Source organism: Ambystoma mexicanum, chromosome 2p (genome assembly GCF_040938575.1).
Source record: "Ambystoma mexicanum isolate Mex_15411 chromosome 2p, UKY_AmexF1_1, whole genome shotgun sequence".
Taxonomy (NCBI): domain Eukaryota; kingdom Metazoa; phylum Chordata; class Amphibia; order Caudata; family Ambystomatidae; genus Ambystoma; species Ambystoma mexicanum.
In genome coordinates this window covers 904,392,608-904,420,414 of record NC_090923.1, presented here as the reverse complement: position 1 = coordinate 904,420,414, position 27,807 = coordinate 904,392,608, and the positions used below count along the sequence as shown (strand labels likewise).

Here is a 27,807-nt window from a genome sequence, read left to right as displayed (position 1 = left end):
CCTCCCTATGGAAGAGCCTTCCCGCCTCCCTGAAACTTGAGGAGAACCATCTCTGGTTCCGGAAGCACCTCAAAACCTTCCTCTTTGCTTCTGCCTTTTCTCCCCCTCTCCCCTGCTGAATTCCTGGTTGAAACTGCACTGGTTACCTGGCCACCCTTTCTGATCTCGGGCCCAGGCCCCACCAATTGCACACCTGCACTGCCTCCCTGGCAACCCCTGCACCTGGGGACTGTTCTGTATCCCTGCAGTCCCCCTACTAGCACTTATGTCTGCTCTTACCTGCACTTACCACCACCTGGCCGTTCTATTATCCTATTTATTCTATTATCCCATGTACTTCACTTCCCCTCTCCCTTCCCCCACGCACTTTCCCTTTTCCCCCTTCCCATGCATTTGTGCGATCTGAATGACACCTGGCCTAGTAAGATCGCTGTCTGTCTTCCCTCTGTTCCTCCTCCCTTGCCTGGTTGCGCCTCGAATATCATATCATATGAAATCACAAGATGTTAAACTAGTGAGAAGGGAGTTAAAAACTTGAAAATAGTAGCCAATGCAGTTACTCCAGTGAGAAAAGCATGGCTAAAGGCAATAAGGTGAGTAACACAAGCCTAAACAGTACCTCTGGTTAGAAGAAGTGTGGTCCAGCGGGATTCCGTCTTACTACAGTGATGCAGACCCTGGTTCCTGAGCCTCCATCGTTTCAGCGCTCAGCAAACAGCACTGATGCGGATCTTGGACACCGGTTGGACTTCCTTCACTCCCTTGGTCCTACACTCTGGTAAGGGGACTCTGGTTCTGGAGGTCCTGCTTCTGGAGGGTTCTTAGGACACACTTGCAGCTTCTAGCCGGATTCATTCCATGGCAGACATTGCACTCGACTACGGACACCCGGCCATTGGGCTCTTGCAGCAACTGAGTGTCATGGTCATGAGTCAGGGGCACAGGCATGTAGGGGTTGCATGCACAGGAGACCTAGGTGGACACGGTCCTGACACCTTTGGCACCAGGCTCATGAACAAATGTAAACAAGAACATCCATTTAACACCAAAAAGCTTTTATTTATTAGGACATAACTTTGAACATTCCATCCATTAAGCAGCCCCAAGTGTATTGTTGGGTGTGGCTGCTAATTGATGGCCTTCGCACGTGCTCACTCTCTAGGAGTGGCAGGGTGTGGCTGGTAAGATGGCCCTAATGGGCGTGCCCACGATCTCAGCTATATAAGCTGCCCCGATCCTCAAGACAGACGCTTCGCGTTATTCGGCACTTGCAACCAGCGTAACGCTCACCGTCGCCTGAGGTCAGACTTACCTTTGAAGATCCTGCTTCCTGCCAGCATACTTAGCAACTGGGAGAAGCTACCTGTACATCTCTTCTGCGAACCAAGTATTCATCTTTACACTTTCCGGCACCGCAGCATGGCACACTCCATCGTTGACAGCAGTGCCTGCAAGGAAAAACAGAAGACAAGGTTAGATATCAAAAAAACAGTCAGTTTAAGGTTGTGCTTTGCCATACTTCGCGCTTTTCCTTAAACCATCACTTACCTTCTGTCGACCATTGCGGTAGCAGCCATCTTCCATCTGTCCGCGTCTCATGTCTCACAGCTGCATTGAGGCCACATTTCCATCTAAGGGAAGAAAACAGAAGAGACATTATTGCGGGCATAAATAGGAGCAACATATAAAGACATTAAAGAGATTGAACAGCATCACAAGAGCTCAAGAAAGACTTACCAATCATAAGGAGAAGCATAGTCACAGCTGGACTGGACTAATCCTCATCAGGGATCAGTGAAGGAACTAGATCCCATTTGATGCGCCCCTGCCAGAAGTAGCAGGACGGAGAGCTTATCTTCCATAATTCACAGGTGAGCTTTATGGGCCGGCGTATGCTCACAGAAACCGTACTTTGGGGTGAAGGGTTCGAGGTACAACAATCACAGATTGGCGCACTCACACACTTATCTCCACGCAGGAGCAGTATCACCACGTACCACAGCTCACAGCTTTTCTACTGAAGGAGAGGCCTGAAGGGGGTGATTCAAGTTCAGGGAGGGCTGCAACCGTGCCCCAACCCCGCTGCAGAGACCAGGTGAGCGTAACACTGGGAAGCACAGCAAGTCGGGGATGGTGGTCCAATGGAGTTAGTTTAGTTTAGTTTAGTTTATTATTTATAATGCGCAGTTATACCCAGGGGTATCAGGGCGCAGCATGTACAAGAATATGCGAAACTTGGTTACAAGGTGTAAAAGTACGAGTTGGCGTAGGGCGAATGTACAGAATAGCAGAGAAAGCAAGCAATATATACAATATATACAAGCAATATATACAATATATACACAATAGAGGTGGCATGCATACTAGTACGGATCACATGAGGAAAAACCTTGGCATTTAAATGTCTGGGAGGTCCTTCAGTTTCAGCCAAGAGATGACCTTAGAGCGGAAATTCAGGTAGGGCATGTCTGCTCTAAGGTTAGGGGGCAAAGAGTTCCAGAGTTTGGCTGCTTTTACCGGGAAGCTGTTACCTCCTATGGTGGCGAGTTTGTAATTTGGGACAGAGAGGCAGTCTTTGTGAGCCGTTCTGAGGGGTCTCGCGGAAACTTGTCTATGGAACCTGTTAATCAGGTAGATCGGGGCGGCATTGTTGAGGGATTTGTAGGTGAGTGAAGCCGTTTTTAGGAGAATTTTATCTCTGGTGGAGAGCCAATTGTTCTGTTGACTGAGTCCTGATATATGCTCTCTTCTGGGGATCCCTAGGGCTGCCCTCAGGGCGTTATTCTGGAGAGTTTGTATCTTGCTAGTGGTAGCCTTGGAGGATCCTAGGTAAAGGGCATTGCAGTAGTCAAGGCGGGATAGTATAAGGGCTCTGGCGATTGTAAGACAGCTGGTATCTGACAGAAATGGTTTAGCTGAGCGGATAAGTTTGCACGTGTATGCAGATGAGGATGCCAGTGAACTCAGTTGTCTTTTGAAGGAGAGGTTAGAGTCTAAGTAGAAACCCAGCGTTTTAACCTCCTGTCCAACTTTAATGTTGTTCCCATCTATCTTGAAAGAGTTGTAGGCCGGGCTAAGTTTCCTTAGACTGTGTGTTGTGCCCATGATTATAAGCTCTGTTTTCTCATCATTCAGGCATAGTCCGTGAGTGGCCATCCATGCCTGGATGATGATGTACACCCTATTTAGCAAGGCCAAATCCTTTCCATAATCTCCAGAAAGCGGAAGGAGGATCTGAGTATCATCTGCATAATTAGTGTAGGTGATACCAAGATGATCCAGATCATCGAAAAGGGGCTTGGTAAATATGTTGTACAGTGTAGGGGAGACGCAGGAGCCCTGTGGTACACCACAAGTGATGGGTATGGGATCTGCTGCAGCTGTGGGCGAGAAGACCCTCATAGTTCTACTGTTGAGGAATGAGGTGATCCAAGAGATGGCCTCAGGCGAGAAGTGTGCTGCTGTGTGGAGATGTGAGCATAGGACAGAGTGGTCGACCAGATCGAAAGCAGCAGAAAGGTCAAGGAGGAGGAGCAAGGCAACTTGTCCTTTGTCCCTAAGTGTGTCAATCTGAGCTTTCAGGTCGATGAGTGCAGTCTCAGTCCCATGTTGAGGGCGGAATCCTGATTGTCTGGATCCTAGGAGGTGGTGTTCTTCCAGGTGCCTCTGTATTTGAGCGTAGGCGACCTTGTCTAGGATTTTTAGTAAAAAGGGAACAGTTGTTATAGGTCGGTAATTGGTAGGTATGGCTGGGTCAAGAGTAGGTTTTTTTAGTAATGGAATTACCCAGGATTGTTTTAGATTCGTGGGGATGGAGCCAGTGGTGAAAGAGGCGTTGATCAGTTTCGTAATGAAGGGTGAAAGATCGCGAGCAGCGTCTTTGATAAGCTGTGCTGGGCAGAGGTCTCCCTGGCAGTTGGAGGGTTTCAAGGACAAGATAATTTTTTCTACGTCAAGAGTATTGACTTTTGAAAATTTGAAACGGGTGGGGTCTGTGGTTACGCACTTGTCAGGTCTTCTGGAGGGGGGCAAGTCTTTTAAGGTCGCTTTTTTGCTAGAGATTTTAGTTTGGAGGGTCTTGATCTTATTGGCCAGGGCATTCTGAATTTCTGAGCACCAGTTTTTATCTTTGGTGCAGGTGTCAAGGGGTAGTATGGGGGTTTCAACTTCTTTGAGAATGGAAAAGAGTTCTTTCATATTGGACTTGGCAGATGATATGCGAGAGTCAAAGGAGGTTTGTTTGGCCATGTATATTTCTTTTTTGTAGAGTGCAGTTATTTTAGAAAGATTGAATTTGTTAGCAGCTGAGGGACATTTTTTACATGTAGTCTCGCAATTTCTCTTTTGTTGCCTCAAATTTTTGAGGAATGGTGTATACCATTTGTTGAGGTGTGATTTCTGTTTGCTGGGTCTGAGTTTGAGAGGGGCGATGAGGTCCAGTGCTGTGGCCATGGCTTTATTATATTCCTCAACTAGGATCTCTGGGTCTGTGTTGTCCGGAAGTGAATCAAGAATGGGGAGAAGGTACGGGATGAGTCTTTCTGCCGTAATGTTTTTCTTGTTTCTGGTGAGAATAGGTGGGGCTGTTGTGATAGGCGTGGGTGTCGGTCTATCGGTAGTTAGCCAGAACGAGACTAGGTGATGGTCGGACCAGATTAACGGTGAGATATTGGTGATGTTTGCTACACAGTTGTAATCGGCCACCCAATCAAGTATTCTACCTTTTGAGTGAGTGGGGGCCATGCTTCTTTGCGCGAAGCCTAGTTCAGCAAGGGTGGTGGCAATAGAATTAGATATAGGGTATGCTGGGTCGTTGTAGCCAAGGTTGAAGTCCCCCAAGGTGAGGACTTGAGATGAGGTTTTAAGATTACTAGTTAGGATGGCGTTAAGGTCTTCATCGAAGGTACTGATGGGTCCTGGCGGACGGTAGATTAGGTGTATGGTAAGTGTTTGGGTGTTGTTGAGTGGGACTTTGACTGACAGGTTTTCGCAGGATTGGACAGTGTTGGGTGTAGCAAGTCACATGGGTAGGCTGAGTTTATGTATAATAGCGACACCCCCTCCTCTGGAATTAGGGCGATCTTGCCTCAGGATGGTGTACTTATCTGGGACTGCTAGCATGATTATAGGGCCTGCTGCAGGGTGTAACCAGGTCTCGGTGATAGCCAGGAAGTCTAGGTCGTCTTTGAGGATCAAGTCTGCTATTTCTATAGCATGTGCTACTAAGGATCTAGCATTGATCAAGGCTCCTTTGATTTTAGGGCTGGGTTAGTTAAGTTAGTCTTGGGGTTAGTTGGTCCCACTAACCCAAGGGGAGAAGTCGTTCCGTCCGGAGCTTCTCTGTCGAGGTGAAAAAGGAGGTCAGCACAGCAGAGGGCTTCACCGGGCAATTCAAAGATCCAGGAGGTTGCCGCAAGCTTTGTTCATGGTTTCTTCTTCTGGTGTTGCTCCCAGTGGCCTGTAGTCCCAAAACCCTCACCTTTTAATCACATTTCTCCCATTCATGCACAGCCTAGGCGGTCAAATCACACAGCAGGGTGGCTGTTCTAAAGGGACAGCCAGTCAGCCTGCCAGCCAATCAGGACTAGTTGCATTCAGGCATTCTTCGAGACAAGACAGGGGAGTTTCGGGGCCCTCCCTCAAATCCTGTCCTTCCAGAGACACTGCAGCCAGAAATTCAGCCAGAAATTCCAGAATGTTAACTCTGACGCCCCCAAACTAGATCAAGAACAGATACCATGGATCCTTTATGCAGACGATCTTGTTTTATTGTCAAAAACTCCAGCAGGTTTGCAACGCTTGATTAACGGGTTATCGGAGTATACCGTAGAAAATGCTATGACCATTAACTTAACGAAAACACAAATTATGATGTGCCAAAATCTTAAAATGACAAAATACTCTCAATTCAAGTGGTATATAAAAAAGGAGCAAATTCTCTCAGCCTCAATATATAGATACTTAGGTATTATGATTAGCCAGGGTAACAATGATAAAGTGTTTCAAAAAGAACTTGAATTGAAACTGCAAACCCTAATCTCCCAATCTAAGGTTATATTATATAAGTTTGGAAAGTTTACATGCATTCATATAATATCATTTTATTCCATGAAAGTCAAACCCATTATTTTGTATGGGTCTGAAGCTGCGTCGATGTTGCCCCGCTTAGTGTGGGATTGATTGGAGGGCAAATACTGGCGCTCAATTTTTAACTTGCCTACCTGTGTCCCCATTGCAATGATTTGTTTTGAATTAGGGCTGCTATCGTTATACAGTACTATTGCATGGAAATTGATAGCTCTGTTGAGGAAATGTATTCCGTCACTACAATGTGTAGACATATCCTGTATCTTAGGCAAATATTTACTATATTCAGATCATCAATACCCTAAACGCTGGTTAAATACAGCTATGATGCGGACATCTCCTTAGATACTTTAATCCACAATCTGACGAAAGCCAAAATTAAACTGTATTGGCAAGATTGGATATATACTTTGGAAAAATGCTCCTACTCTAAAGACTGGAACACTGCCCAGTTTGCCCACAAAAAATTTAGAGTTACAGAATCTTATATCTTAAAATATCCATCTCCAAAATTTCGAGATTACTATATTCGTTTTCGTTTAAATCTGTGGCATACAAAGGATATACTATTTAGGCGAAAACTAATAGATGTCAGTGAGAATATCTGTCGATTTTGTAAGGAGCCTGATAACACAGAAACCTTGAAACATGTCATCGCTTACTATCCTGCATTATATGCTATACGTCGTAAATATTATTTTCATTGTTTTAAAGCGCAAATGATAACCGATTTGGAAGAATTATGGCTACTGATCTTTGGTGCAAAGAGAATGTCAATTAGATTAGCAACAACAGGTTTTTTAAATGAATTATACCCAAAGTAATTGTGAATGGTTTTATGAGGGGAAGGTGATAAAAAAAATGCTGCTATTAAGTTGTACATACATTGGTTTTTATCAATTGTGAGATGTTGTTATATACTGATGAATTGATTTGTAATATGTTTATGATATGTTTTTATTCATTTTTTGTAATTATTGAAAGGTTGTTTTATACAGCCAAACAATAAATAAATAAAAAGAAAATAAATGTAACTGCACAATTGATGACACTGCATACTGTTTTGCATTTTCAGCAAGCTATGATCTCCACAATGATAGGTGCACTATACATAAAACAGTTGGTATTACGCCATATTTCTATCTAGATAGGTGAAAATCTAGCCACAGCAATGTCAAAACATGGGGAATTTTGCACAAAATTATAGGCCTTAGACACAAAACAATCAAGTGGACTCTAATTTAGAAGCTCTGGGCCATCGAGTTTGACTGGCCTATACAAACGAACACTAACCTACAGATACACCTTTGCAAATATAGCACATTCGAGAATGTCACACTTCTCAGGGTAATTTCCGAAATTAAAGCGGGTTCTAAGAACCTGCTTTATTTTCGACACTGCCTCTGCAATCCTGGACCAGGGGTCGCAAATGCAGTGCCAGAGGTGACAGGTGAGTCACAGCTTCTACAGCTGGTAACTACCAAAGTACATCCATGGAATGATGGCAGTTTTCCCCAAAAAGTAGAGAAACGACCTTTAGTTCCCCTCCCACTTTGGCCACTATGTATAGTGTGAGATCTTGCATTTGCGTGGCTTTTTTCATGCTAGATCTGGCAAGAGAGGGGATGGAGTTAATGGGGTAAAAGGGGAGGCAAGACGCTAACCGGAAATCTTTGATGTGTGCAGATTGGAAGAACACGTTCTCTGAGTGCCAGTCGATTCTAAATAGGTTTGGTTAGGGCGTGTGGTCTTTGTGTTGCGGGGAGGTAAGCCCAGGGTACGGTTATTCTGTGTGGTTGCTCGCTAACGAGTTCCGCCTTGAAGGCATGGCTAGGCTGTGGGTGTGGGATTGCACTGTATGGGGGCCAAGGGGGACTGCTGACTGGAAAGAGATTTTACTCAGAGGTAACTTAGATCTTGGAGCGCTGTGCACGCTCGTCAGTGTGCTCAGGCATATCCAGGCTACTTACCCTGAGAATTGCCCAGCGTTGATGGTTTTAGCTTTAAATCCAAGGCACACATTTCTTTTTGGAGAACCTGAAATACAAGGATAACAGGGTAAGTAAACATTAGGCAATGTTTGTGAAATTCTGGCAGAATTTGCGTGCATTCAGCAAAAGTTGAGGACACTCACAAAGAAGACATTTCTTGGAACAAATCATGTATTTTAAGTTTAAACGGTTGCAGTGGTCTTCTTCTTTAAATTAAGTTTCACCGTTCCTATACTAAAAAGAAACCGTTCCGGAACGGTTTAGTTTTAAAATAAAAGTGTAGGAAGAAGTTGAAACTTGCACTTTCATTGCGCTGCACAGGACGTTTCCTTAAAGAGCAGGTGCAAGTGTTTTTTTTTTTTATTGTGCATGGGAGGGCGGTGACGAGTCTGTAAGGAGCGTTGCAGGCCAGTAGGGAACATAGTTCCACTACTTCTTTTCGTACACTTCGACCACTGAACGGTTGTCATTGATGGAGTGATGCAGACTGCCTGTGGACTGATGCAGGAGTGTGTATCTGACATCAAATGCTTTCCTACTGGGCCTGGACAACATTTTGAAACTGCAAGTTCCCAAGAATGCTTTGAATGTCTCGTTTCATTGTAAAATTACCCTGAAATACATGTTCTCAGAGCCTGCGAGTACCTGACTATTTAAGTTTTACGAATATGCATTTATACTGTGTCCAATCATCACTGTGGTAGTTTCAGAGCACCTAGGCTTGTACATGGAGTAGTGTACTAGGACAAGCAGGCATATAATGACCTTAAATAGAGTGAGGAATCTGTTTGAGGTGCTTCTCACTTAGAACTCTGCGCCCTGTTATGTGGTACTTAATTTGAGAGGTTGCATGGAGCTAGGGTAACCCAGGAGTCTTGGATTCCTCTACTCCATAGGTAAAAAGCAAAAATGGAAATGGTTACCCTTTAAAGGTGCTACAGCGCCCATTAACAAGAAGTCCTTCGAATGGAAAAAAATCACATGACCACAGTTGGAAGTTGATATTGTTCAGTTTATCTTGAGAACGTTGCCCTTTGGTGATAACACGTGTTTCGACGTATCCAACGTCTTTTTCAAATCAGGGCTACAAAATTCATAAATAATAAATGATAAATTGATTTACAAGTCAAATAATTTGATAAACAAGAATATGCAAATTAAATGATCAACAAATTGAAATGAATTGGCCATTGATGTAAAACACAACAATTACAAGTCATTGTAAATTCAGTCATAGTACAAACAGCAAAATAGAAAAATAAATTAATGAATAAATGGCCATGTTCAGGAGGGGGAGAGGGGTAGGAGGTTTGTGGGAATTAGAGAAAAAACACAAAGAAAAAAACATGTTTATAAAGAGGTAAGTATGGTTCATGTGTCAATCGGGTATAAGTAACTCTAAACATATACAAATAATGATTCAATATCTTACCTATTGTTAACCATAAATGTGCATGTAGTGGTCAGCTTACTTGTGCGGTCATGGGATAATCCCTGCTCCCTAGGGGAAAAATACCCATCTACAGTCAATACTTTGAAAATTTCTTAAATATATCTTGAAAAGGTTGTAATGCAGAAACTCTTTATGTCATCTCTGAAAAATTCCAATGTTAACTCCCATGTCAATTTTTGTCAATGGGTACTAATACAATTAACAGAGGGTGGGGGTGTCACCATCTTTAATTCAAAACACGGGAAGCGACGCTAATCTTTGTATTGTTCTACAATTGGTTAACCGTGATCCCATATTGAAGTTCACTCGCCTTCCTGTTCATGTGCGTGGGATTTCGGTTCAAGTATAAATCAAACCGTAATTTAAAACAATACTGTTTCGTCAAATGCAGAAGGTTTATGTGGGCAAAGACCACGAGGGTCCGCATGTTTACATTACACATCATGTGCTTGAGGGGGCTGCTCTTGCTGTCAGACTCACCTAAATTATTCTGTTGTTTCTTTCCGTCCGCGTTCCGGCGTGTCCGCCCTGACAATGTGTGTTGTATAAAACAGTTTCTAGGCAACCTCAGTCCTACTACTGTTTCTAGCTTTGGGTGCCATCTTTTGGGCTAACTTCCTAGTTTCCCAATGTTGCTTACGTGCTCTCGTTCTTTCTAATGCCGATTGTCAGTGTTTCATATTTACACGCCATCTTGCAGGCTGGATTGGCTGTGTACTAATATCCCTTACTGAAAATTGTTCCCTATTCCTGTCGATTGATCTAAAATGCCAAAACGAAGTATGGAAATGTAGATGCTCCGGATTTAAAGAGCCTTTTTAGTAAAAAATGTACAATATATTATATCATGTGAAAAACACGTACTCATATGGTCGTCGACCTAGCTTATTAAACCTATTCGTCGGTATGCGGGAAATATGATACATTAATCAATGGTTAATAAAATAATAATAAAAATAAAAATAAATAAAAATAAAAATAAGACTTCTTATGTATTCATATTCACATGCAGTGCTATCGAGCAATTGTAAATCTGACTTCCACTAATGTTAATAAACCATAACGTCCCTTAACCTTGTGAATATCCTGTTTATTATAAATAAGTGAAAATGTCTTAATGCTGTTGTATACTGAATCTCCTGGAACCTTGTGTTCCAGGTTAGAGCAATATTGGTAATTATAAAAAAGAGTACATTTCATTGTCTGAATTCAGACCTCTTTCAACTGTACGAAATTTACAAATCAATTTGGCTTCCTCTTGTCGCAGTTTCAGCTCTTGGTTCCCTCCTCTTGGTCCCAAGACCACTCTCTTGAGTCCGGCAAATTTTAAAGTTTTTTTGGTGTCACATTGGTGTTCCTTTTGCCAATGTTGGGCCAACGGTGAGTTTGTATTCGGATTTCCAATGGATGAAAAATGTTCTCTGATCCTTGTTCTTAGTTCTCTAATGGTGCTCCCTATGTAGATCTTATTGCATTCACAAATGATGGTATAAACAACATATTTGGTTCGGCAATTGATATGTTCAACAATGTTAAGGTTGGTGCCATGTTGGTCTTCAAAGCTTGTCAAATTATCCATCGCATGTTTACACATCGTGCATGTCCCACATTTCCTAAATCCCTTTGTTTGTTTCGGTAACCAAACGGAGGTGCCCTCTGATCTAAGTTCTGGAAGTAGAGATGGGCTCAGTATATTCTTGATGGTTCTCGCCCGTTTGTAGATAATCAATGGGTCATTTTTAATATAGTTCCTAACATGTGGATCCAAATGTAAGAGATGCCAATGTTTTCTGAGGATACTTCTCAAAATCCCATTATTTTTGCAGAATGTTGTGATGAAGCTGACTTCTTCCTTTCTGGTATTGATTTTGGGTTTCGTAATTAGAGTCTCTCTCCTATTCAGTACTTTGGCTTGTATCTGTGCCTTCAAAATAGTCTTGGAGCCATATCCCCTAACCTTGAATCTTCTTGACAGCAGGTGGCATTCTTGTTCAAATACCTCTTGTTCCGAACAGTTTCGACGGGCCCTGATGTATTCACCACTTGGAATATTCTTGATAACCGAGTTCTGATGGCAGCTAGTTGCGAATAAAGTTGAGTTGGCCTCCGTTTCCTTCCTGTAAGTTTTGGTCATCAATTGATCTTTTCTCACATAAATGTTCAGATCTAAAAAATCTATTGATGATTTACTGAAATGTCCAGTGAATTCTATCCCCATCTGATTGTTGTTGGCTCTGTTCATGAATTCTTCCAAGTCGACAGATTCTCCTTGCCATATTAATAGTACATCATCTATATATCGAACCCACAGGATCACATGTTCTTGATATGCTACATCGTTGTAGATATGCTTGTCCTCGTACATTGCCATGGTCAGATTGGCGAGGGCAGGGGCAAATTTCACTCCCATCGCCACCCCTCTTGTTTGTCGGTAGAATTCCCCGTTGAAGATGAATACATTATTTTGCAAAATCAAAAGCACCATTTCCTTGAGCATATTGACCGATTGGAATTTGGATGCGGTCTGTGTGGAAAATGTATAGTCTATTGTTTCAATTGCCGTTTCATGTTTGATTGATGTGTACAATGACTTCACGTCCCACGTGGCTAGGACGTAATTAGGTTCCCATTTAATCAGAGCTAATTTGTTGATTACAGAGGTTGTATCCCTCAAATATGCTTTCGTTTGGTTTACCAGCGGGCTAAGTATGCTGTCAATAAATTCTGCCATATTCATGGTTGCCCAGTTAATTCCACTTAAAATCGGTCTTCCTTCTGGTATTCTCTCAAAAGTCTTGTGAATTTTAGGTAAGAAATATATTGTTGGTAAAGTTGGTTGTTGCATATCTAGGAAATCTTTTTCTTCGTCTGTTATTAGGCCTTGCCTATACCAATTCGTGATAGCCTCCCTTAGTTCTGTACAAATGTCCTGTTTAGGATTTCTCTCAAGTTTGTTGTAACATGAGGGAGTGTTAAGGTGGTTCATAGCCATTGTTACATAATCTTGCCGGTTCATAACCACAATTTTTCCTCCTTTTTCCGCCGATTTGATAGTCAAGTTTTGATTTCGTTTGAGGTCCAAAAGTGCTGTTCTTTCTGCTTTGGTCAAGTTGTCAAAATCATGTTTAAAGCCATTTCTGTAGCTCTTTTTCTTATTAGTGTTTCTTACCTAAAATTCACAAACCAAACGAAAGCATATTTGAGGGATACAACCTCTGTAATCAACAAATTAGCTCTGATTAAATGGGAACCTAATTACGTCCTAGCCACGTGGGACGTGAAGTCATTGTACACATCAATCAAACATGAAACGGCAATTGAAACAATAGACTATACATTTTCCACACAGACCGCATCCAAATTCCAATCGGTCAATATGCTCAAGGAAATGGTGCTTTTGACTTTGCAAAATAATGTATTCATCTTCAACGGGGAATTCTACCGACAAACAAGAGGGGTGGCGATGGGAGTGAAATTTGCCCCTGCCCTCGCCAATCTGACCATGGCAATGTACGAGGACAAGCATATCTACAACGATGTAGCATATCAAGAACATGTGATCCTGTGGGTTCGATAAATAGATGATGTACTATTAATATGGCAAGGAGAATCTGTCGACTTGGAAGAATTCATGAACAGAGCCAACAACAATCAGATGGGGATAGAATTCACTGGACATTTCAGTAAATCATCAATAGATTTTTTAGATCTGAACATTTATGTGAGAAAAGATCAATTGATGACCAAAACTTACAGGAAGGAAACAGAGGCCAACTCAACTTTATTCGCAACTAGCTGCCATCAGAACTCGGTTATCAAGAATATTCCAAGTGGTGAATACATCAGGGCCCGTCGAAACTGTTCGGAACAAGAGGTATTTGAACAAGAATGCCACCTGCTGTCAAGAAGATTCAAGGTTAGGGGATATGGCTCCAAGACTATTTTGAAGGCACAGATACAAGCCAAAGTACTGAATAGGAGAGAGACTCTAATTACGAAACCCAAAATCAATACCAGAAAGGAAGAAGTCAGCTTCATCACAACATTCTGCAAAAATAATGGGATTTTGAGAAGTATCCTCAGAAAACATTGGCATCTCTTACATTTGGATCCACATGTTAGGAACTATATTAAAAATGACCCATTGATTATCTACAAACGGGCGAGAACCATCAGGAATATACTGAGCCCATCTCTACTTCCAGAACTTAGATCAGAGGGCACCTCCGTTTGGTTACCGAAACAAACAAAGGGATTTAGGAAATGTGGGACATGCACGATGTGTAAACATGTGATGGATAATTTGACAAGCTTTGAAGACCAACATGGCACCAACCTTAGCATTGTTGAACATATCAATTGCCGAACCAAATATGTTGTTTATACCATCATTTGTGAATGCAATAAGATCTACATAGGGAGCACCATTAGAGAACTAAGAACAAGGATCAGAGAACATTTTTCATCCATTGGAAATCCGAATACAAACTCACCGTTGGCCCAACATTGGCAAAAGGAACACCAATGTGACACCAAAAAAACTTTAAAATTTGCCGGACTCAAGAGAGTGGTCTTGGGACCAAGAGGAGGGAACCAAGAGCTGAAACTGCGACAAGAGGAAGCCAAATTGATTTGTAAATTTCGTACAGTTGAAAGAGGTCTGAATTCAGACAATGAAATGTACTCTTTTTTATAATTACCAATATTGCTCTAACCTGGAACACAAGGTTCCAGGAGATTCAGTATACAACAGCATTAGGACATTTTCACTTATTTATAATAAACAGGATATTCACAAGGTTAAGGGACGTTATGGTTTATTAACATTAGTGGAAGTCAGATTTACAATTGCTCGATAGCACTGCATGTGAATATGAATACATAAGAAGTCTTATTTTTATTTTTATTTATTTTTATTATTATTTTATTAACCATTGATTAATGTATCATATTTCCCGCATACCGACGAATAGGTTTAATAAGCTAGGTCGACGACCATATGAGTACGTGTTTTTCACATGATATAATATATTGTACATTTTTTACTAAAAAGGCTCTTTAAATCCGGAGCATCTACATTTCCATACTTCGTTTTGGCATTTTAGATCAATCGACAGGAATAGGGAACAATTTTCAGTAAGGGATATTAGTACACAGCCAATCCAGCCTGCAAGATGGCGTGTAAATATGAAACACTGACAATCGGCATTAGAAAGAACGAGAGCACGTAAGCAACATTGGGAAACTAGGAAGTTAGCCCAAAAGATGGCACCCAAAGCTATAAACAGTAGTAGGACTGAGGTTGCCTAGAAACTGTTTTATACAACACACATGGTCAGGGCGGACACGCCGGAACGCGGACGGAAAGAAACAACAGAATAACTTAGGTGAGTCTGACAGCAAGAGCAGCCCCCTCAAGCACATTATGTGTAATGTAAACATGCGGACCCTCGTGTTCTTTGCCCACATAAACCTTCTGCATTTGACGAAACAGTATTGTTTTAAATTACGGTTTGATTTATACTTGAACCGAAATCCCACGCACATGAACAGGAAGGCGAGTGAACTTCAATATGGGATCACGGTTAACCAATTGTAGAACAATACAAAGATTAGCGTCGCTTCCCGTGTTTTGAATTAAAGATGGTGACACCCCCACCCTCTGTTAATTGTATTAGTACCCATTGACAAAAATTGACATGGGAGTTAACATTGGAATTTTTCAGAGATGACATAAAGAGTTTCTGCATTACAACCTTTTCAAGATATATTTAAGAAATTTTCAAAGTATTGACTGTAGATGGGTATTTTTCCCCTAGGGAGCAGGGATTATCCCATGACCGCACAAGTAAGCTGACCACTACATGCACATTTATGGTTAACAATAGGTAAGATATTGAATCATTATTTGTATATGTTTAGAGTTACTTATACCCGATTGACACATGAACCATACTTACCTCTTTATAAACATGTTTTTTTCTTTGTGTTTTTTCTCTAATTCCCACAAACCTCCTACCCCTCTCCCCCTCCTGAACATGGCCATTTATTCATTAATTTATTTTTCTATTTTGCTGTTTGTACTATGACTGAATTTACAATGACTTGTAATTGTTGTGTTTTACATCAATGGCCAATTCATTTCAATTTGTTGATCATTTAATTTGCATATTCTTGTTTATCAAATTATTTGACTTGTAAATCAATTTATAATTTATTATTTATGAATTTTGTAGCCCTGATTTGAAAAAGACGTTGGATACGTCGAAACACGTGTTATCACCAAAGGGCAACGTTCTCAAGATAAACTGAACAATATCAACTTCCAACTGTGGTCATGTGATTTTTTTCCATTCGAAGGATTTCTTGTTAATGGGCGCTGTAGCACCTTTAAAGGGTAGCCATTTCCATATAATGACCTTAGTCTTCAGGAGGAAACAAAATGAGCAAGGAGAAGAAAAAATAATATAGGGAATAGATGCCTACGAGCACAGGGAGGGAAGGAGGAATAAATCCAGCAGGGGAAGAGGGTTTAGTGATTGCCTGGATGCAGGTCAGCTGCATGAGACGCTCAAGCCTGTATTCAGGCAATGGTGGAAGTTTGGTGGCTTATTTGCCCGGGCTGTTAGGCAAGCTTGTATGCAGTACCCTTTGGGTGCACTACAATAACCTTGACCTCCTGGCAATAGGGACACAACCTTTGGTACAAGTCTGAACTACACAGGTTGGTAGGGTGGTCAAGCAGCCAGACTTACCTCAAGAGCGGTCAATGTGAGCAGTAAGGTTGTGACACAAAGTTTTACAATATAGTTATCCAAACACTTACGCTCAAGGTTTCTTGATACAACAATAATTAATTTCACAGTCAGTTATATAAGCCTTCTTCAGAAAGGGAGCAAAATATGTAACACTTAAATATTCTTCAAAACACACTCAATTTCCTCCAACTAAGAGGACACACAGACACTTCCTACACCCTCAGGTGACTTAAATAGCTAGGACACTGTAGACATCGATTTATCACTGGTACGTTTAGAGCAATACTGAGTTAGGTGAAAAAGATAGAATAGAGGAATAAAACAAAGGTTAACAAATAACTCAAACAGGCAAGCACTTTTAAACACCTTCCAAAGCACAAAGTCAAAGGTAAAGAGGAGGGGAGCCAGGACAGCCAATGTTAATTGCACAATGTCAAGGGGAGCTGAAGATCTTCTTTCCAGGTAGGTAAAAAGTGTTGCACAATGTTTGTAGAAAATAGAACACTTGAAAGGCCACAAGCTGGGAGGCTTGCGAAGGGCACAACTTTAGCATCTCTGCAAGGTAACCAAGACAAGTCTCAACTGAGAGCAAGTAAGGCTACACAACAAGGAGATAAGTTCCCATAGACTTCACAGTACCTCTTGTTAGAAGAAATTGTTCCAGCTGGCTTCTGTTCCTGTGCAGCTATGCAGATCCTGCTGTTCCTGGGCCACAGTTGTGGGACAAGAGGGGGGACATCGGGGACTCCTGCTCTGCAATTGGATGGTCAGCGACAGCAATGGGCAAACTTCAATTCAGCGGTCTTTCAGTGTTTCAGCTCCTCGCGTCTGACAGTAAATAGCAAAACTTCGGTTCTCGGATACCACTTCAGACTTTCCTTGCATCTGTGGTCCAGCACTCTGTTGAGGTGCCTCAGGTTTGCCAGTCCTGCATCAAGAAGTCCGGAGGATCTTTCTAGCGCTCGGTCCAACTTAAAAGCAAGGCACACAATCTGGTGTCCCTCTCCCTGGCTCTTCGGTTCCAGCAGCAACTGCAGTAGAAATGCAACCAGCTTTGAGAGGATATCCAGACAGGCTTACTTTGGAGTTGATTGGTCCCACCAACTCAAAAAGGGAGAAGTTGTCCTTGCAGGGCTTCTCTAGTCGAGGCAAATTTGGAGCTTCAGCACAGCAGCAGGGCTTCACCGGGCAAACCAACGGTCCAGGAGTTCAGCAGGCCTCTCTTCCAAGATCATCTTCGGATTCCTTCGTTCAGTGGTCGACTCTGCCTTCCAAGCAAAAAAGCCTTGCCTTTTACGCAGGTTTCTCCCATTCATTCCAGCCTAGCTGTCAATCACACAGCAGGGTGGTTGTCTTTGCCGGACAGCCAGCCAGACAATCGCCTTTGGGTGCATTCCTGTAACAAAGGGATTAAGTACAGGGAGTTTCAGGCCCCTCCCTCACTTCCTGTCCCTGCCAGAAATATAGGTGCCAGAGGCGGGCTTCACTCGTGAATCCCGCCAAAGACAAAATGAACAAAGAGACCAAACCTGGTTTGGTGTGCAGAGTAAATCTCAAGAAGGACCTTTCCATAAAGAAATGGCGAAAAAAGAAGACCGGGGCCCACAGTAAAAACACACAATGGTAGTAAAAGTAAACCACTGCCACCAGCCATTAACTGTAGAAAGGGTAACATAAAAAATGTTACATGCAAAACTAGACAAAGGGAATACTAAGAAACCCCTCCAGCACCCTACTGTAAGATAGTGTGTGCTGGGTCTAAAAAGTTACAATGCTAGTAAAGTCAATTTCACTTCACTGCTCTTGGAAACAGTAGTTTATCCAACAGAAGATATTTAAACCTTTGGGAAATCTGAAAGACTTCCCTGTGGCATTGCACTGAAGGTGCTGTGTGGTACAATGTAAAAGATGATGCCTATGGAGTTTGTCAGACTCCACAACCAAAAGAATCAGTGCTCAAGTCATAGCAAAAATACACGATTGAGTGGGAAAAAAGGGTCTCACTCTCTCCAGGTAAAAAATTAAAGTCCTTAAATCCAGCAAAGGTGCTGGGGTCTCTAAGGTAGAGAGGAATTAGCACATTTCTGAGGATTATCCTTAACACCTCCATTCTTGATCCAGTTTCCTGTACATTTATTTCAGTGCTCCGAGGTTAGGTGTGAACCATCTCACCATTTTCTTTAGCAAGGGGGTAAATAGGTTTGCCGGTGCGGTATCATTTAATGTTTCAGTGATCCATTTTTATTTTCCCAGTTCTTTCTTCAGTGTTGGACGAATCCAAGAGGGCGATTCATGTTTCAGTGGATTCCCGTCTGGTATTTAGGTCCACAGTGTTTATGGATTCCCAGTTTCTCTTCTGAATTGGAGGCTTTTTTGGGAGGCTAACTTGTATTCGCGTTGGTGGGTGGATCACAAAGGGTATATTGAGGTGGTTGCTTCTTAGAATCTGCATTGGGGTACAGTTGTAACCAGATTTCTTAGCAAAAGACTGCATTTAGGGCGTGCATTGCCTTGTGGGTAGCTCCCATTACCAGTTTCTGTAACTGCATTGTTGGCAGTTAATTTGTTAGTGATTTGGGAGAATTGGCATTTTCTTCCTCAAAACCAGATGATGAATTCTCCTAGCAGGACCATGTGGTCATATTTTATGATGATGGTGGGGATGGCCTCCATAAATGTGTCAGTTAAAGGAGGGTCATATGTAGGTGGTCTGTAGATGAGTAGGAATGAAAGGTTAGTTTGGTGGTCTAAGGCTACGTGGAAGAGGAGGGATTCACAGTTTGGGATGGTCAGTGTTCAGTAAGATTTTCTTATCAATGATAAATCCTCCTGACTTGTCAAACCCCAAAACCTTTTGCTTGGACTAGGTATCTATTTTACTTTGTCGCTAGTTGAAGGGGGATCTTTTTCCCCTCTCACTGTGTATTTTACTCTTATTGAGGGTGACCTTTTTATGCCTCCCCATAGTGTATGGTTGAAGTTATAGTTTCCCAATATGTTTGGACTTAGTTGCCCCTATGGGCTGCCGTTAATTTCTCTTTCATGTACTTGGGTGAACTACAGTTCCCAAGTAGTAAAGAGGGATTTTCATACCCCTTTACATTTTATATAGTGAGCCAGCACACCCCACCTTATGTGGAGTGCTGGGGGGATACAATGTATCCCCTTACTTACCTGTTAACACTGTCACAATTGCAAGTTTCCTTGAATGGCTAGTGGCAGTGCAACTACTTTTATTACTTTTTAGTCTTCATTACTTTCAGGCTGTTAATTCAACCTCAGTAATGCACAGCAGGGCCACCATTGTGCTAAAATGGTGGGCTCCGTTTTTCGTCATTTCGTGTGTGCTTGCTGTTTGAGGTCTTCTGCTGCCATTCTAGGCAGGAACGACCTCAGTGGCAGTTTTTGTCTTCGGCGGGAATCCTGTGGATTCCCCGTCCAGGTTCCAGAGTGTCTGGAAAGGAAGGAAGCGAGGAAGCAGCCCAATATTCCAAAACTCTGCAGCCCTTTGTCTTTCACCCTGCCTGTGTAAAATGCAGGGAGACCATGCAGAAGTTGCACTGTAATTCCTGACCGGAGAGCCTGCTGTGTAACCCTTCCAATCGACCTGGGGATCCCAAAAAGGATGATCCGGACCCAGAGCATGGTGAGATCCACTAGACTGAAGACCTGCATTTTGAGCCATCCCACGCCATGCTGCGACCTTGCGGGGCTGCAATACCTCAATACCCTGCAACCTCGCCATTGTGCTGTGCACAGTGGCATCCTATGGGACCTCCAGAGAGGTGAATCAAGCCCGAAAAACTCCATGAGAGTGCCAGACCTTGCAAGTGACGAGAAACCAAATTAGGCCACTGTGGAGTCAACAGAATAGTGCAACCATTGCCAGAGCCACCATACTTTCACGGCTTGACTAGGTTAAATCTCCGATGTTAGGAGCAAATAGCAAATGCATCAAGCATTGTCAGAGTATCCAAAACAATGCTGTAAGGACCATCACGGGAAAATCCAGGAGAGAGCACATCACTGGTGACAGAAAATACCTACATTGGCTAGCCATAGAGTACCGTATCACGTTCAAATCACTGACTCTCGTCCATCACTGCCTATTTGGGGATGCCTCCTCATATTTAAAAAAGCAATTTGTCTTGTACGGACCAAGAGGCTCCTTTAGGCCTAGAGCCCAAGGACTCCTTAATGTCAGCTCATCAAAAAGAGTCAATGGGCTAGGCAGAGCATTCTCTTCTAAAGCAATCACCAGATGAAAAGAGATGCCAGTCCACCTGAGAGTAGAATCTAACTACTTAACATTCAGAAAGAAACTTAAAACCCTACTTTATAAATAACCCACGGAGTTCACTCTCCGATCTCCTTCACTAATGCACTGCCACTTTAGAGGCATCTTTTTATGTTGTCCTGTCACTCTGTCGTCCTTGTCTATATGTAACGTGTCCCGATGCCCGCAGGCTTTGGCGCTATGTAAATACATAAAATAAAACCAACCAGCGATATTCAGTCTTCTTCTTGCTCCTGAAAAGGGCACCAAAACCACAGAGCCACATCCAGCTGCGAAGAAACTCTTGTCTGCAGCCTTCTCCATTGATCCTTGCTGCAAAATCCCAGTCCTCAGTCTTCATGACAAAGGAATGCATAAACCAGGTTTTTGGCTGCAGATCCTGAAGTCTCCCCGGCTGCAACTCTTCTTACATGCTAAGGTACTGTGTTGGCGGGGGTAGTTACTTACCTTAAGCCTGTGAGTTCTGTAAAGCTTTGGGGTGTTCTTGTGATTGGGAGTCCTCTCATCCAGTTCACCCGGGCCCACTGCTGGAATCCCCCTACGGTGTCTCCTCAGAAGTCCTTGGACCCAAACTCAGTGAACTTCTTACTTGTTTGAACAGTTTTCCACAGGAACTGACTTTTGCCTGCAACAGAACCCTATCTCACCCTGCCTACAGCTGGCACCTAGACCACTAGGGTCCCTCTTCTCCCTTGGAGTGAACTCATGCAATAGAATAGGGAAGGACTGGATAATTAAAGGATTCTTTCTTAAAAAGTATAACATGTGGGATGAATTTAAAGCCCCCAAACAAGCCCCTTTCACATGAATGGCAGGTATTTTAAACACTAAAACAAAAACGTCCTTGTCTTAAGTAAAATCAAAGAGTTATGTGGAAAGGGGCATAGCGGTCATTACCAATGGATAAGCAGCATTTTAATTTGTCCCATGATTTTATGCGGAACCTGGTTAAGACCCATCGCCGCCGTAATTCTCTCGATGCTGTCTTCGATAGTCACTGAATCGGCATGAGATAGTTGCTCCGATGGTCTATTGGTAGGGCCTAGCAGTCGGTTTTTCGACTAGAGGCCTAGTCGTAGTTTTTGGGCCTACCGCGGCCTTCGGGACAGTCGCAGCTCTGGATTTCTGCGCTTCGACGTGTGAGGTTTTTGGAGTAGCGCCCTTACTTGATTTTGATAGCCCAGTCACAAGACGCTGCTGCGGATGCGGGAAGGCTTTGGATCTGAGCGATCCGAGGAAATAGTCGAAATTTTCGGCGGCCCTGTTGGCGCTTTCACCTTTTTCGACAAAGACGTCGAAAACGGTGTAGGGGTTGTCTGCTTAGTGTGATGTGTTTGTACGCCCCTGTCGTCGGGTGTTGTCCCTGAAGCGAGATCAGAGTCAGGCCTTAAAGGGTCGGGACGGGCGTGGTGGACCTAGAAGTGTCCGCCTCGAGGTCTATAAGATCCGCAACGGATGTTTGGTCATCTGAGGGGCCCCCATCACTCTCAGCGGGTGTGGCGGTGGGGGAAAGGGGTTCCACTCGCGACATACCGTCCGCAGACCACCGCTTTACACAGTGCTCCTTGAGGGTCTTTGGCCGAAGGAGTTTGCAGGCCGCACAACGCTTTTTGTCGTGCTCTAGGGGAAGACAGGCGTTGTCTTGTGTTCATCCTTCCAAGGATATCTGACCCTACACTTAGGGCAGAATCTAAAAGGAGTCCTTTCCATAGCCAAAGGGGAAGATGACCAGACCAAAAGGGTAAAGAGGGGAAAGGAGGAAAGACATTTCGTAAATATGGCCACCCCAACCCCACTCTCCCTACTGTAAAGGTCGGCCAGAGGGCCCGACCATGTAGAAAATCCGGCCACCGGATCTTTGGCGCCGAAATCCACCGCCATAGATGAATCCCCCGCAGTCTTCGTCGAAGATGTTCTTGTGACCGAAGTGACTCAACAGGGAATAACCGACAAGTTGGTATAAGATAAACAATGTCTCTTCTGTAAGAGCTCCGCTATAGGGCGACCAGTTATCTGGGTGGAAAAAAACAATCTGAGGGACCTCGGTACGTGAGGGATTTTGGGTACACTACACGTCACGATAGGGATAGTGTTACAGACGCCTATGCAGACATCCCCTTTCGGTCCCCGAAAGACAGGGTTCAATACTCCGCAGTTACCACTGGATGTCGGACTATATGCACAGCATGTGATTCTAAGCAGATTAACAAGCATCAGAAATTAGGTTATCTACAAGTAAAATGTTTTGGATATATAGAGCCCTTTTGTTAGCCAAGAAGCAAATCTTGACGTTTTGGAAAAGTGATAATTCTCCTAATACTGACGATTGAATGCAGAGCTTGTCCCTTTTGTCCAGGAGGGAGAAAATATTCTTTAAAGCAAAAGACCGGCTTGCTAAATATGTGAGGATATGGGGTGCATTTAATGATCTTTATGCTTGAATATTTGATCGTGTTCTAGGGTTCTTGTTTTTGCTTTATTTTTATTCTTTCATTTTATTTCTTTCCATTACTTTCTGTCATCTTCTTTCTTGAATTCTATCTCCCTCTGTTACTACTTATAGATTATTTTAGGAGATTATGTGTGAATAAGTGTCATTTTGTACATTTGAGATATTGTATTATGTTGTATTGCTTATGTATCGTCCTAAATGTATAAATAGTGTTTATCACATCATGGGAAGGTTTTGGCAAAACTATAACAATTTTTGCATGTCCCTTTCACCGATAGAAATGAACCCTATATCTCAGGGGCTTGGACAACATATTCAGCGGTTGTATTTTGCTCCAGCAAATTTATCCTGGGAGTCTAGTCCAGTTGGGTTGTTCGACTACGTGTATATCCAAGTAGACAAGGGGGGCTTACTTGAAGCCGAGATAAGGGAGGAAAATCTAGAACATCCGATTGTAAAATCTAAAGCCTCATGGGCCCCGGCGACCCGATGGAATTCCGAATTTGATATTTAAGGACAATCCAACATTATGGGCGAGGGTATTAGAGTTTCTGTTTACACAAGTAATGGTGACTGGAAATATCCCAGACAGTTGGTGGCGATCCATATTGGTTCCGATCCTGAAGAAGGGAAACAGATTAGAACCATCGAACTATCACCTTTTGGCGATGATGGATTCCAGCCAGAAACTGTTTGCAAATATACTCCTGGAGCAGTTTGCTAGCTGATTGGAAGCGAAGAACCTTCTGAGCATTTTCCAAACAGGTTTTAGAAAGAAATATAACACTTCAACTAGCAGAGCAGCGCTACAGTTTCTTGCAGCTCCAAGAACTAAGGGGAAAGGTAGACTATATTGTTACGTGGACTTTTCCAAAGTCTTTGATCTGGTCTCCAGGCCAAAGCTTTGGGCTAAATTGAAAAAGTGTGGCATAGATCCACAGCGATTATATTTTATACAATCATTGGACACAAATACATCATTTGCCTTACGCCTTAGGGACTACAGCAGGGCTACGTGCTGGGCCCCATTTTGTACAATGCATATACAGCGGCTATGGAATCTGCCCTCACATCAACACGCAACTTTCTACCTAGGATAAATGGAATTAAAGTCACCAGCCCTACTTGCCCGGCCATTGTCCATTGCATTAGACAGGGGGCACGGTAAAGGATTTGGCCCTTCCATCGGCATCCCTGACCAGGTGCAACCTGCTAGTGCAACAGTTGATATAGACAACCTGGCAATGCTACCTACAACTACGCCCTCCCTTGCCCCCTGACCCACCTGACTACTTTCCCCAGTAGATGTTTGCACTGCACTTGAACATCTTGTTGGGCGATTCCGATTGATTGCATCCACTTTTAGTTTTAAGTCTCTAATTGAAACGTCCATTATTGCCACAGTGTTCATGACCCCTTTTTTAAATGTGTGTAGCCTCTATTTAGCCAGCCATTGTGCATCCGGTGGGGGGCCCTCAATCAGGGTCCCCCTTTTTGCAGACAAAAGTTGGAACAGTGGTTTCAGTTCACTATCTAGAAAAGCCTCCAATCATGTCTTGTCTTATCCTTTGTGCAAGAGTCTGTTGAGTCATCCCCTAGTGGTAGTGTTGGCTCTTGATCATCCACGGCCACCCCAAACTCCTTGAGTGGGGCCAGTGGGTACAATTTCCCCTGGAGTATCAACTTCGGTGTCCTGGCTGGATAACAATATCCCACAACCCCCTGATAGTCTTCTGGGTACTTATGTTACATGGGGTGCTAGGAACTAAAGACACCTCTCCTAATCCCCCATCCTCCATTAGATTAGTGGCCCCTATTGAGGAGGCAGCTTCCCAGATTGCTTTTTCTGTTATTTGGATCCTGTCTGCCGGGCTCCCTGCCATTGTTTTTGGGTAAGAATCCAGCAAACGCTGACTCTCTGGTTACTTAGGCTTAGGGGCCCCGACTACAGATTTGCTAATAACCTTGGGGGTTCTTATTTGTTTAGAATGTTTGGCACTAGTAGCCATAGGGCCCTCCTCTCTTTACCATTCTCGGTCCCTTTTCCCTGTCACCAACCCTATCCGCACATGGACCTACACAAGCACCACTGTGTGCGGTGATCAGGGAACAAACAGGGAGGACAGAAAAAGGGACCAAAAACGAGTCTAAAAGGTAGTATAAAATTGTATAAAAAAACGAAAAAGATACACACTTTACAGCACATTGCGCAAGATAGCAAAATGCCAAAATGGGATCTTTCTAAGAGAACATAACTTTAACATTCATTAAACTCTACATACGAAGGAAAAATAAAAGCACCAATGTTTAAAAGTTGTATCTATAACAGATTAACATTAATGAAAGAGCAACAGGTCAACGCGCAAGGACACAGTCTGGAAGAACTCCGGTAGGGAGCTAAAATGTGAGCACAATTGTTTGGCCTGTTTGACTATGAGCCATGTTTAAAATTCAGTGGAAGACACAATAAAGGTCTGGGCAGAGGCAGTCCTTGCAGCCCCCTGGCACCAGATAACAGATCACTTGTCAGTCTGCCTAAATAGGAGACGGTCCCCGAGTACAGGCAAAAAGTGTGAGAGGAAGATCTCACAGAACCCTCAGACAAACAGTCAGTATGAGCAGGTTTGCCCTTCTACTTCGCCACGTTGTGTGCAGGGGAGAGAAAATACTTGCAGCCCCCTGACACCAACTGGTCAAGTGCAGGATTTTCTTTTTCCAAGCTAGAAAGTTTATGTGCAGGAATCCCGTTGTACGACAATAGCAAGAGCTCTGCAGTTCAATCGTTCAGTTAGCCATGCCTTGGTTTATGGACGATACAGAGAGCAACAGACAACAGTAGCAGTAGCAGCAGTGCCACGACTGTCCTGCGGGGGAGAGAAGACCTTGCAGCCCCCAAGTTAACTGCATAAAGTGGTTAAGCAGTTCATCATGTGGAATTCCAGTAGCCTGTGTCGCAGGTGCCAATTAAGGGCAATTAAAACAGAAAATCAGGAGGGGCAACTGTACAAGTGTCTGATGAGGGAGCAAAAAGTAGAAGACAGACGCTTACACCAAACGGCACCTACTGCGACTTAACACAAACAAAGGGAGTACTAATCCCTACTGAGGCAAGCTGAGAAACAGACAATGGACAGACCGACAGGCCGAGGGTGGGGCACACCTGACAGTTCGGGGAGCTGTCAAAGTCTGACTCTCACTCCAACCCCCCCACCCCTCAGGCCCTGTCAATGATTCACCTGAATCTTGTTGCTTGAAGCACAGCTCGCGGCTCTCTGTGTGAGCTCGAACAGCAGATCCTGGTCTTGCCCACACTCCTCCATTCGTCCAACAAGGACACCAAGGACTATGCAGACTCTGCTCTGCAAAGTAAGAAGTGATGGGTTCCTCCTCCTCCTCCTAGTGCCAACTGAAGGCAGACCAGATTTTGCGCAAGGTAACAGGCACACCAAGGACTCTGCAGACTAATTATAAATGTGCTCAAAGTTTTGTAACTAAACCAATGCACAAAAAAAATCCTTTCCCTTTATAGTGGGCGGGGGGCAAAACTGTGTAGATCCTTAACCTATTTAACCAAAAATATTAATCCCTTATTTGGCAGACCACTACTGGGTGAATTTAGTTAAAATTCGAAGTTAACAAAGCTCACTTCCCAGTGTGTGCTGAAAACTATTGCCTATAAATGAATTGGGAAATCCTTGTTGTCCAGCTGAGCCAGACTTCTTAAGGAAGAGGGATGTCTTTGGATAAAAAGGTTGGACTGATTTAAGAACAGAGTCCCCAACACAGGCCTTTCATAAGGGGTTGGGGGGCCTGAAATCCAGAATTCCCCAAAGCATTCAATTTTTTCTGTCCGATTTGCCAAAAACAGACCAAAGTAAGGGGGGATTTGAAAAAAGCGATAAATCACACTGTTTATTTTGAACCAAACGGTGTGGTTGAAATTCAGATTGCCATATGTATTTTTTACTAATCTTGAAATCCTATAGCTACCCTTTTAAGCCTTCAGGAAAATCAAAAATTGCACATTACATAAACGCCTTTGTTATTGATCAGTGTAATTATTTTGTGAAGTTAAATCTGCAGAAAGTGTAGAATTGTGATTGTGTTCTTTTTAACTCACTTTTGTGATTTATTTATGCTGAGAGAAGTAGATTGTGTCGTGCCACGGATAAAGTGGTGATGACATTTTCGTGCTAATTTCTATTACTTTCAATTCAAAGAATCTGTTAAACAATCTGTTGTGTAGCCACTTGAGTGGGGAGCGAAGGAACTCCCCTTGTTGATCGTGGCTTCTCAATAGACCGCTACAAACAAGTACTTGTGAAATAATTGGTTGGTAAATGTAACTCTGAAAGTGCAGTTGCAAAAGTTCTTCCTTAACTTGAACGTGCGTTGTGCCATTCCGAAAAGTATATATAAGGTTATTTTACTCACCTGTGAATTTGTTGTGCCTCTTCCCCAAAAGTAATGCTGTTGGTTTCACTTAACTATTCCTGTTAGGATATACATGTATGAGTGCCCTTGGGTCTTGCTTCCACCGAATGTGCTGTTAGCTTGTCTAGAGTAAGTTTGCCTTAGGTTATACTTAACTTAAAGTTGTCGATAGCTCCTTTTAAATGTATATGGGTCTTGCATATCTTGAGTTAGCTGTGTGCTATCCTACAATAAGTTAAAGAGTTATTGCTTACCTCAGTCTGTGTTCCACTGACCAGAAAAACAACGGTAATAGCATATTACAACATTGCATTTTACCTGCCTAGAATAGCTGC

The 27,807-nt window shown here is 43.0% G+C and overlaps 1 protein-coding gene across 2 annotated transcripts in view; it reads right to left on the bottom strand.

Moving 5' to 3' along the window:
* Positions 1-27,807, bottom strand: part of LOC138566892 (titin homolog) — a 635,448-nt gene that overhangs the window by 268,166 nt on the left and 339,475 nt on the right. For both annotated transcript variants that reach the window (XM_069644618.1, XM_069644619.1), the window contains exon 10: positions 8,058-8,124. In XM_069644618.1, coding sequence (XP_069500719.1) covers positions 8,058-8,124 — 67 coding nt within the window. The remainder of the gene's footprint in view (positions 1-8,057; positions 8,125-27,807) is intronic.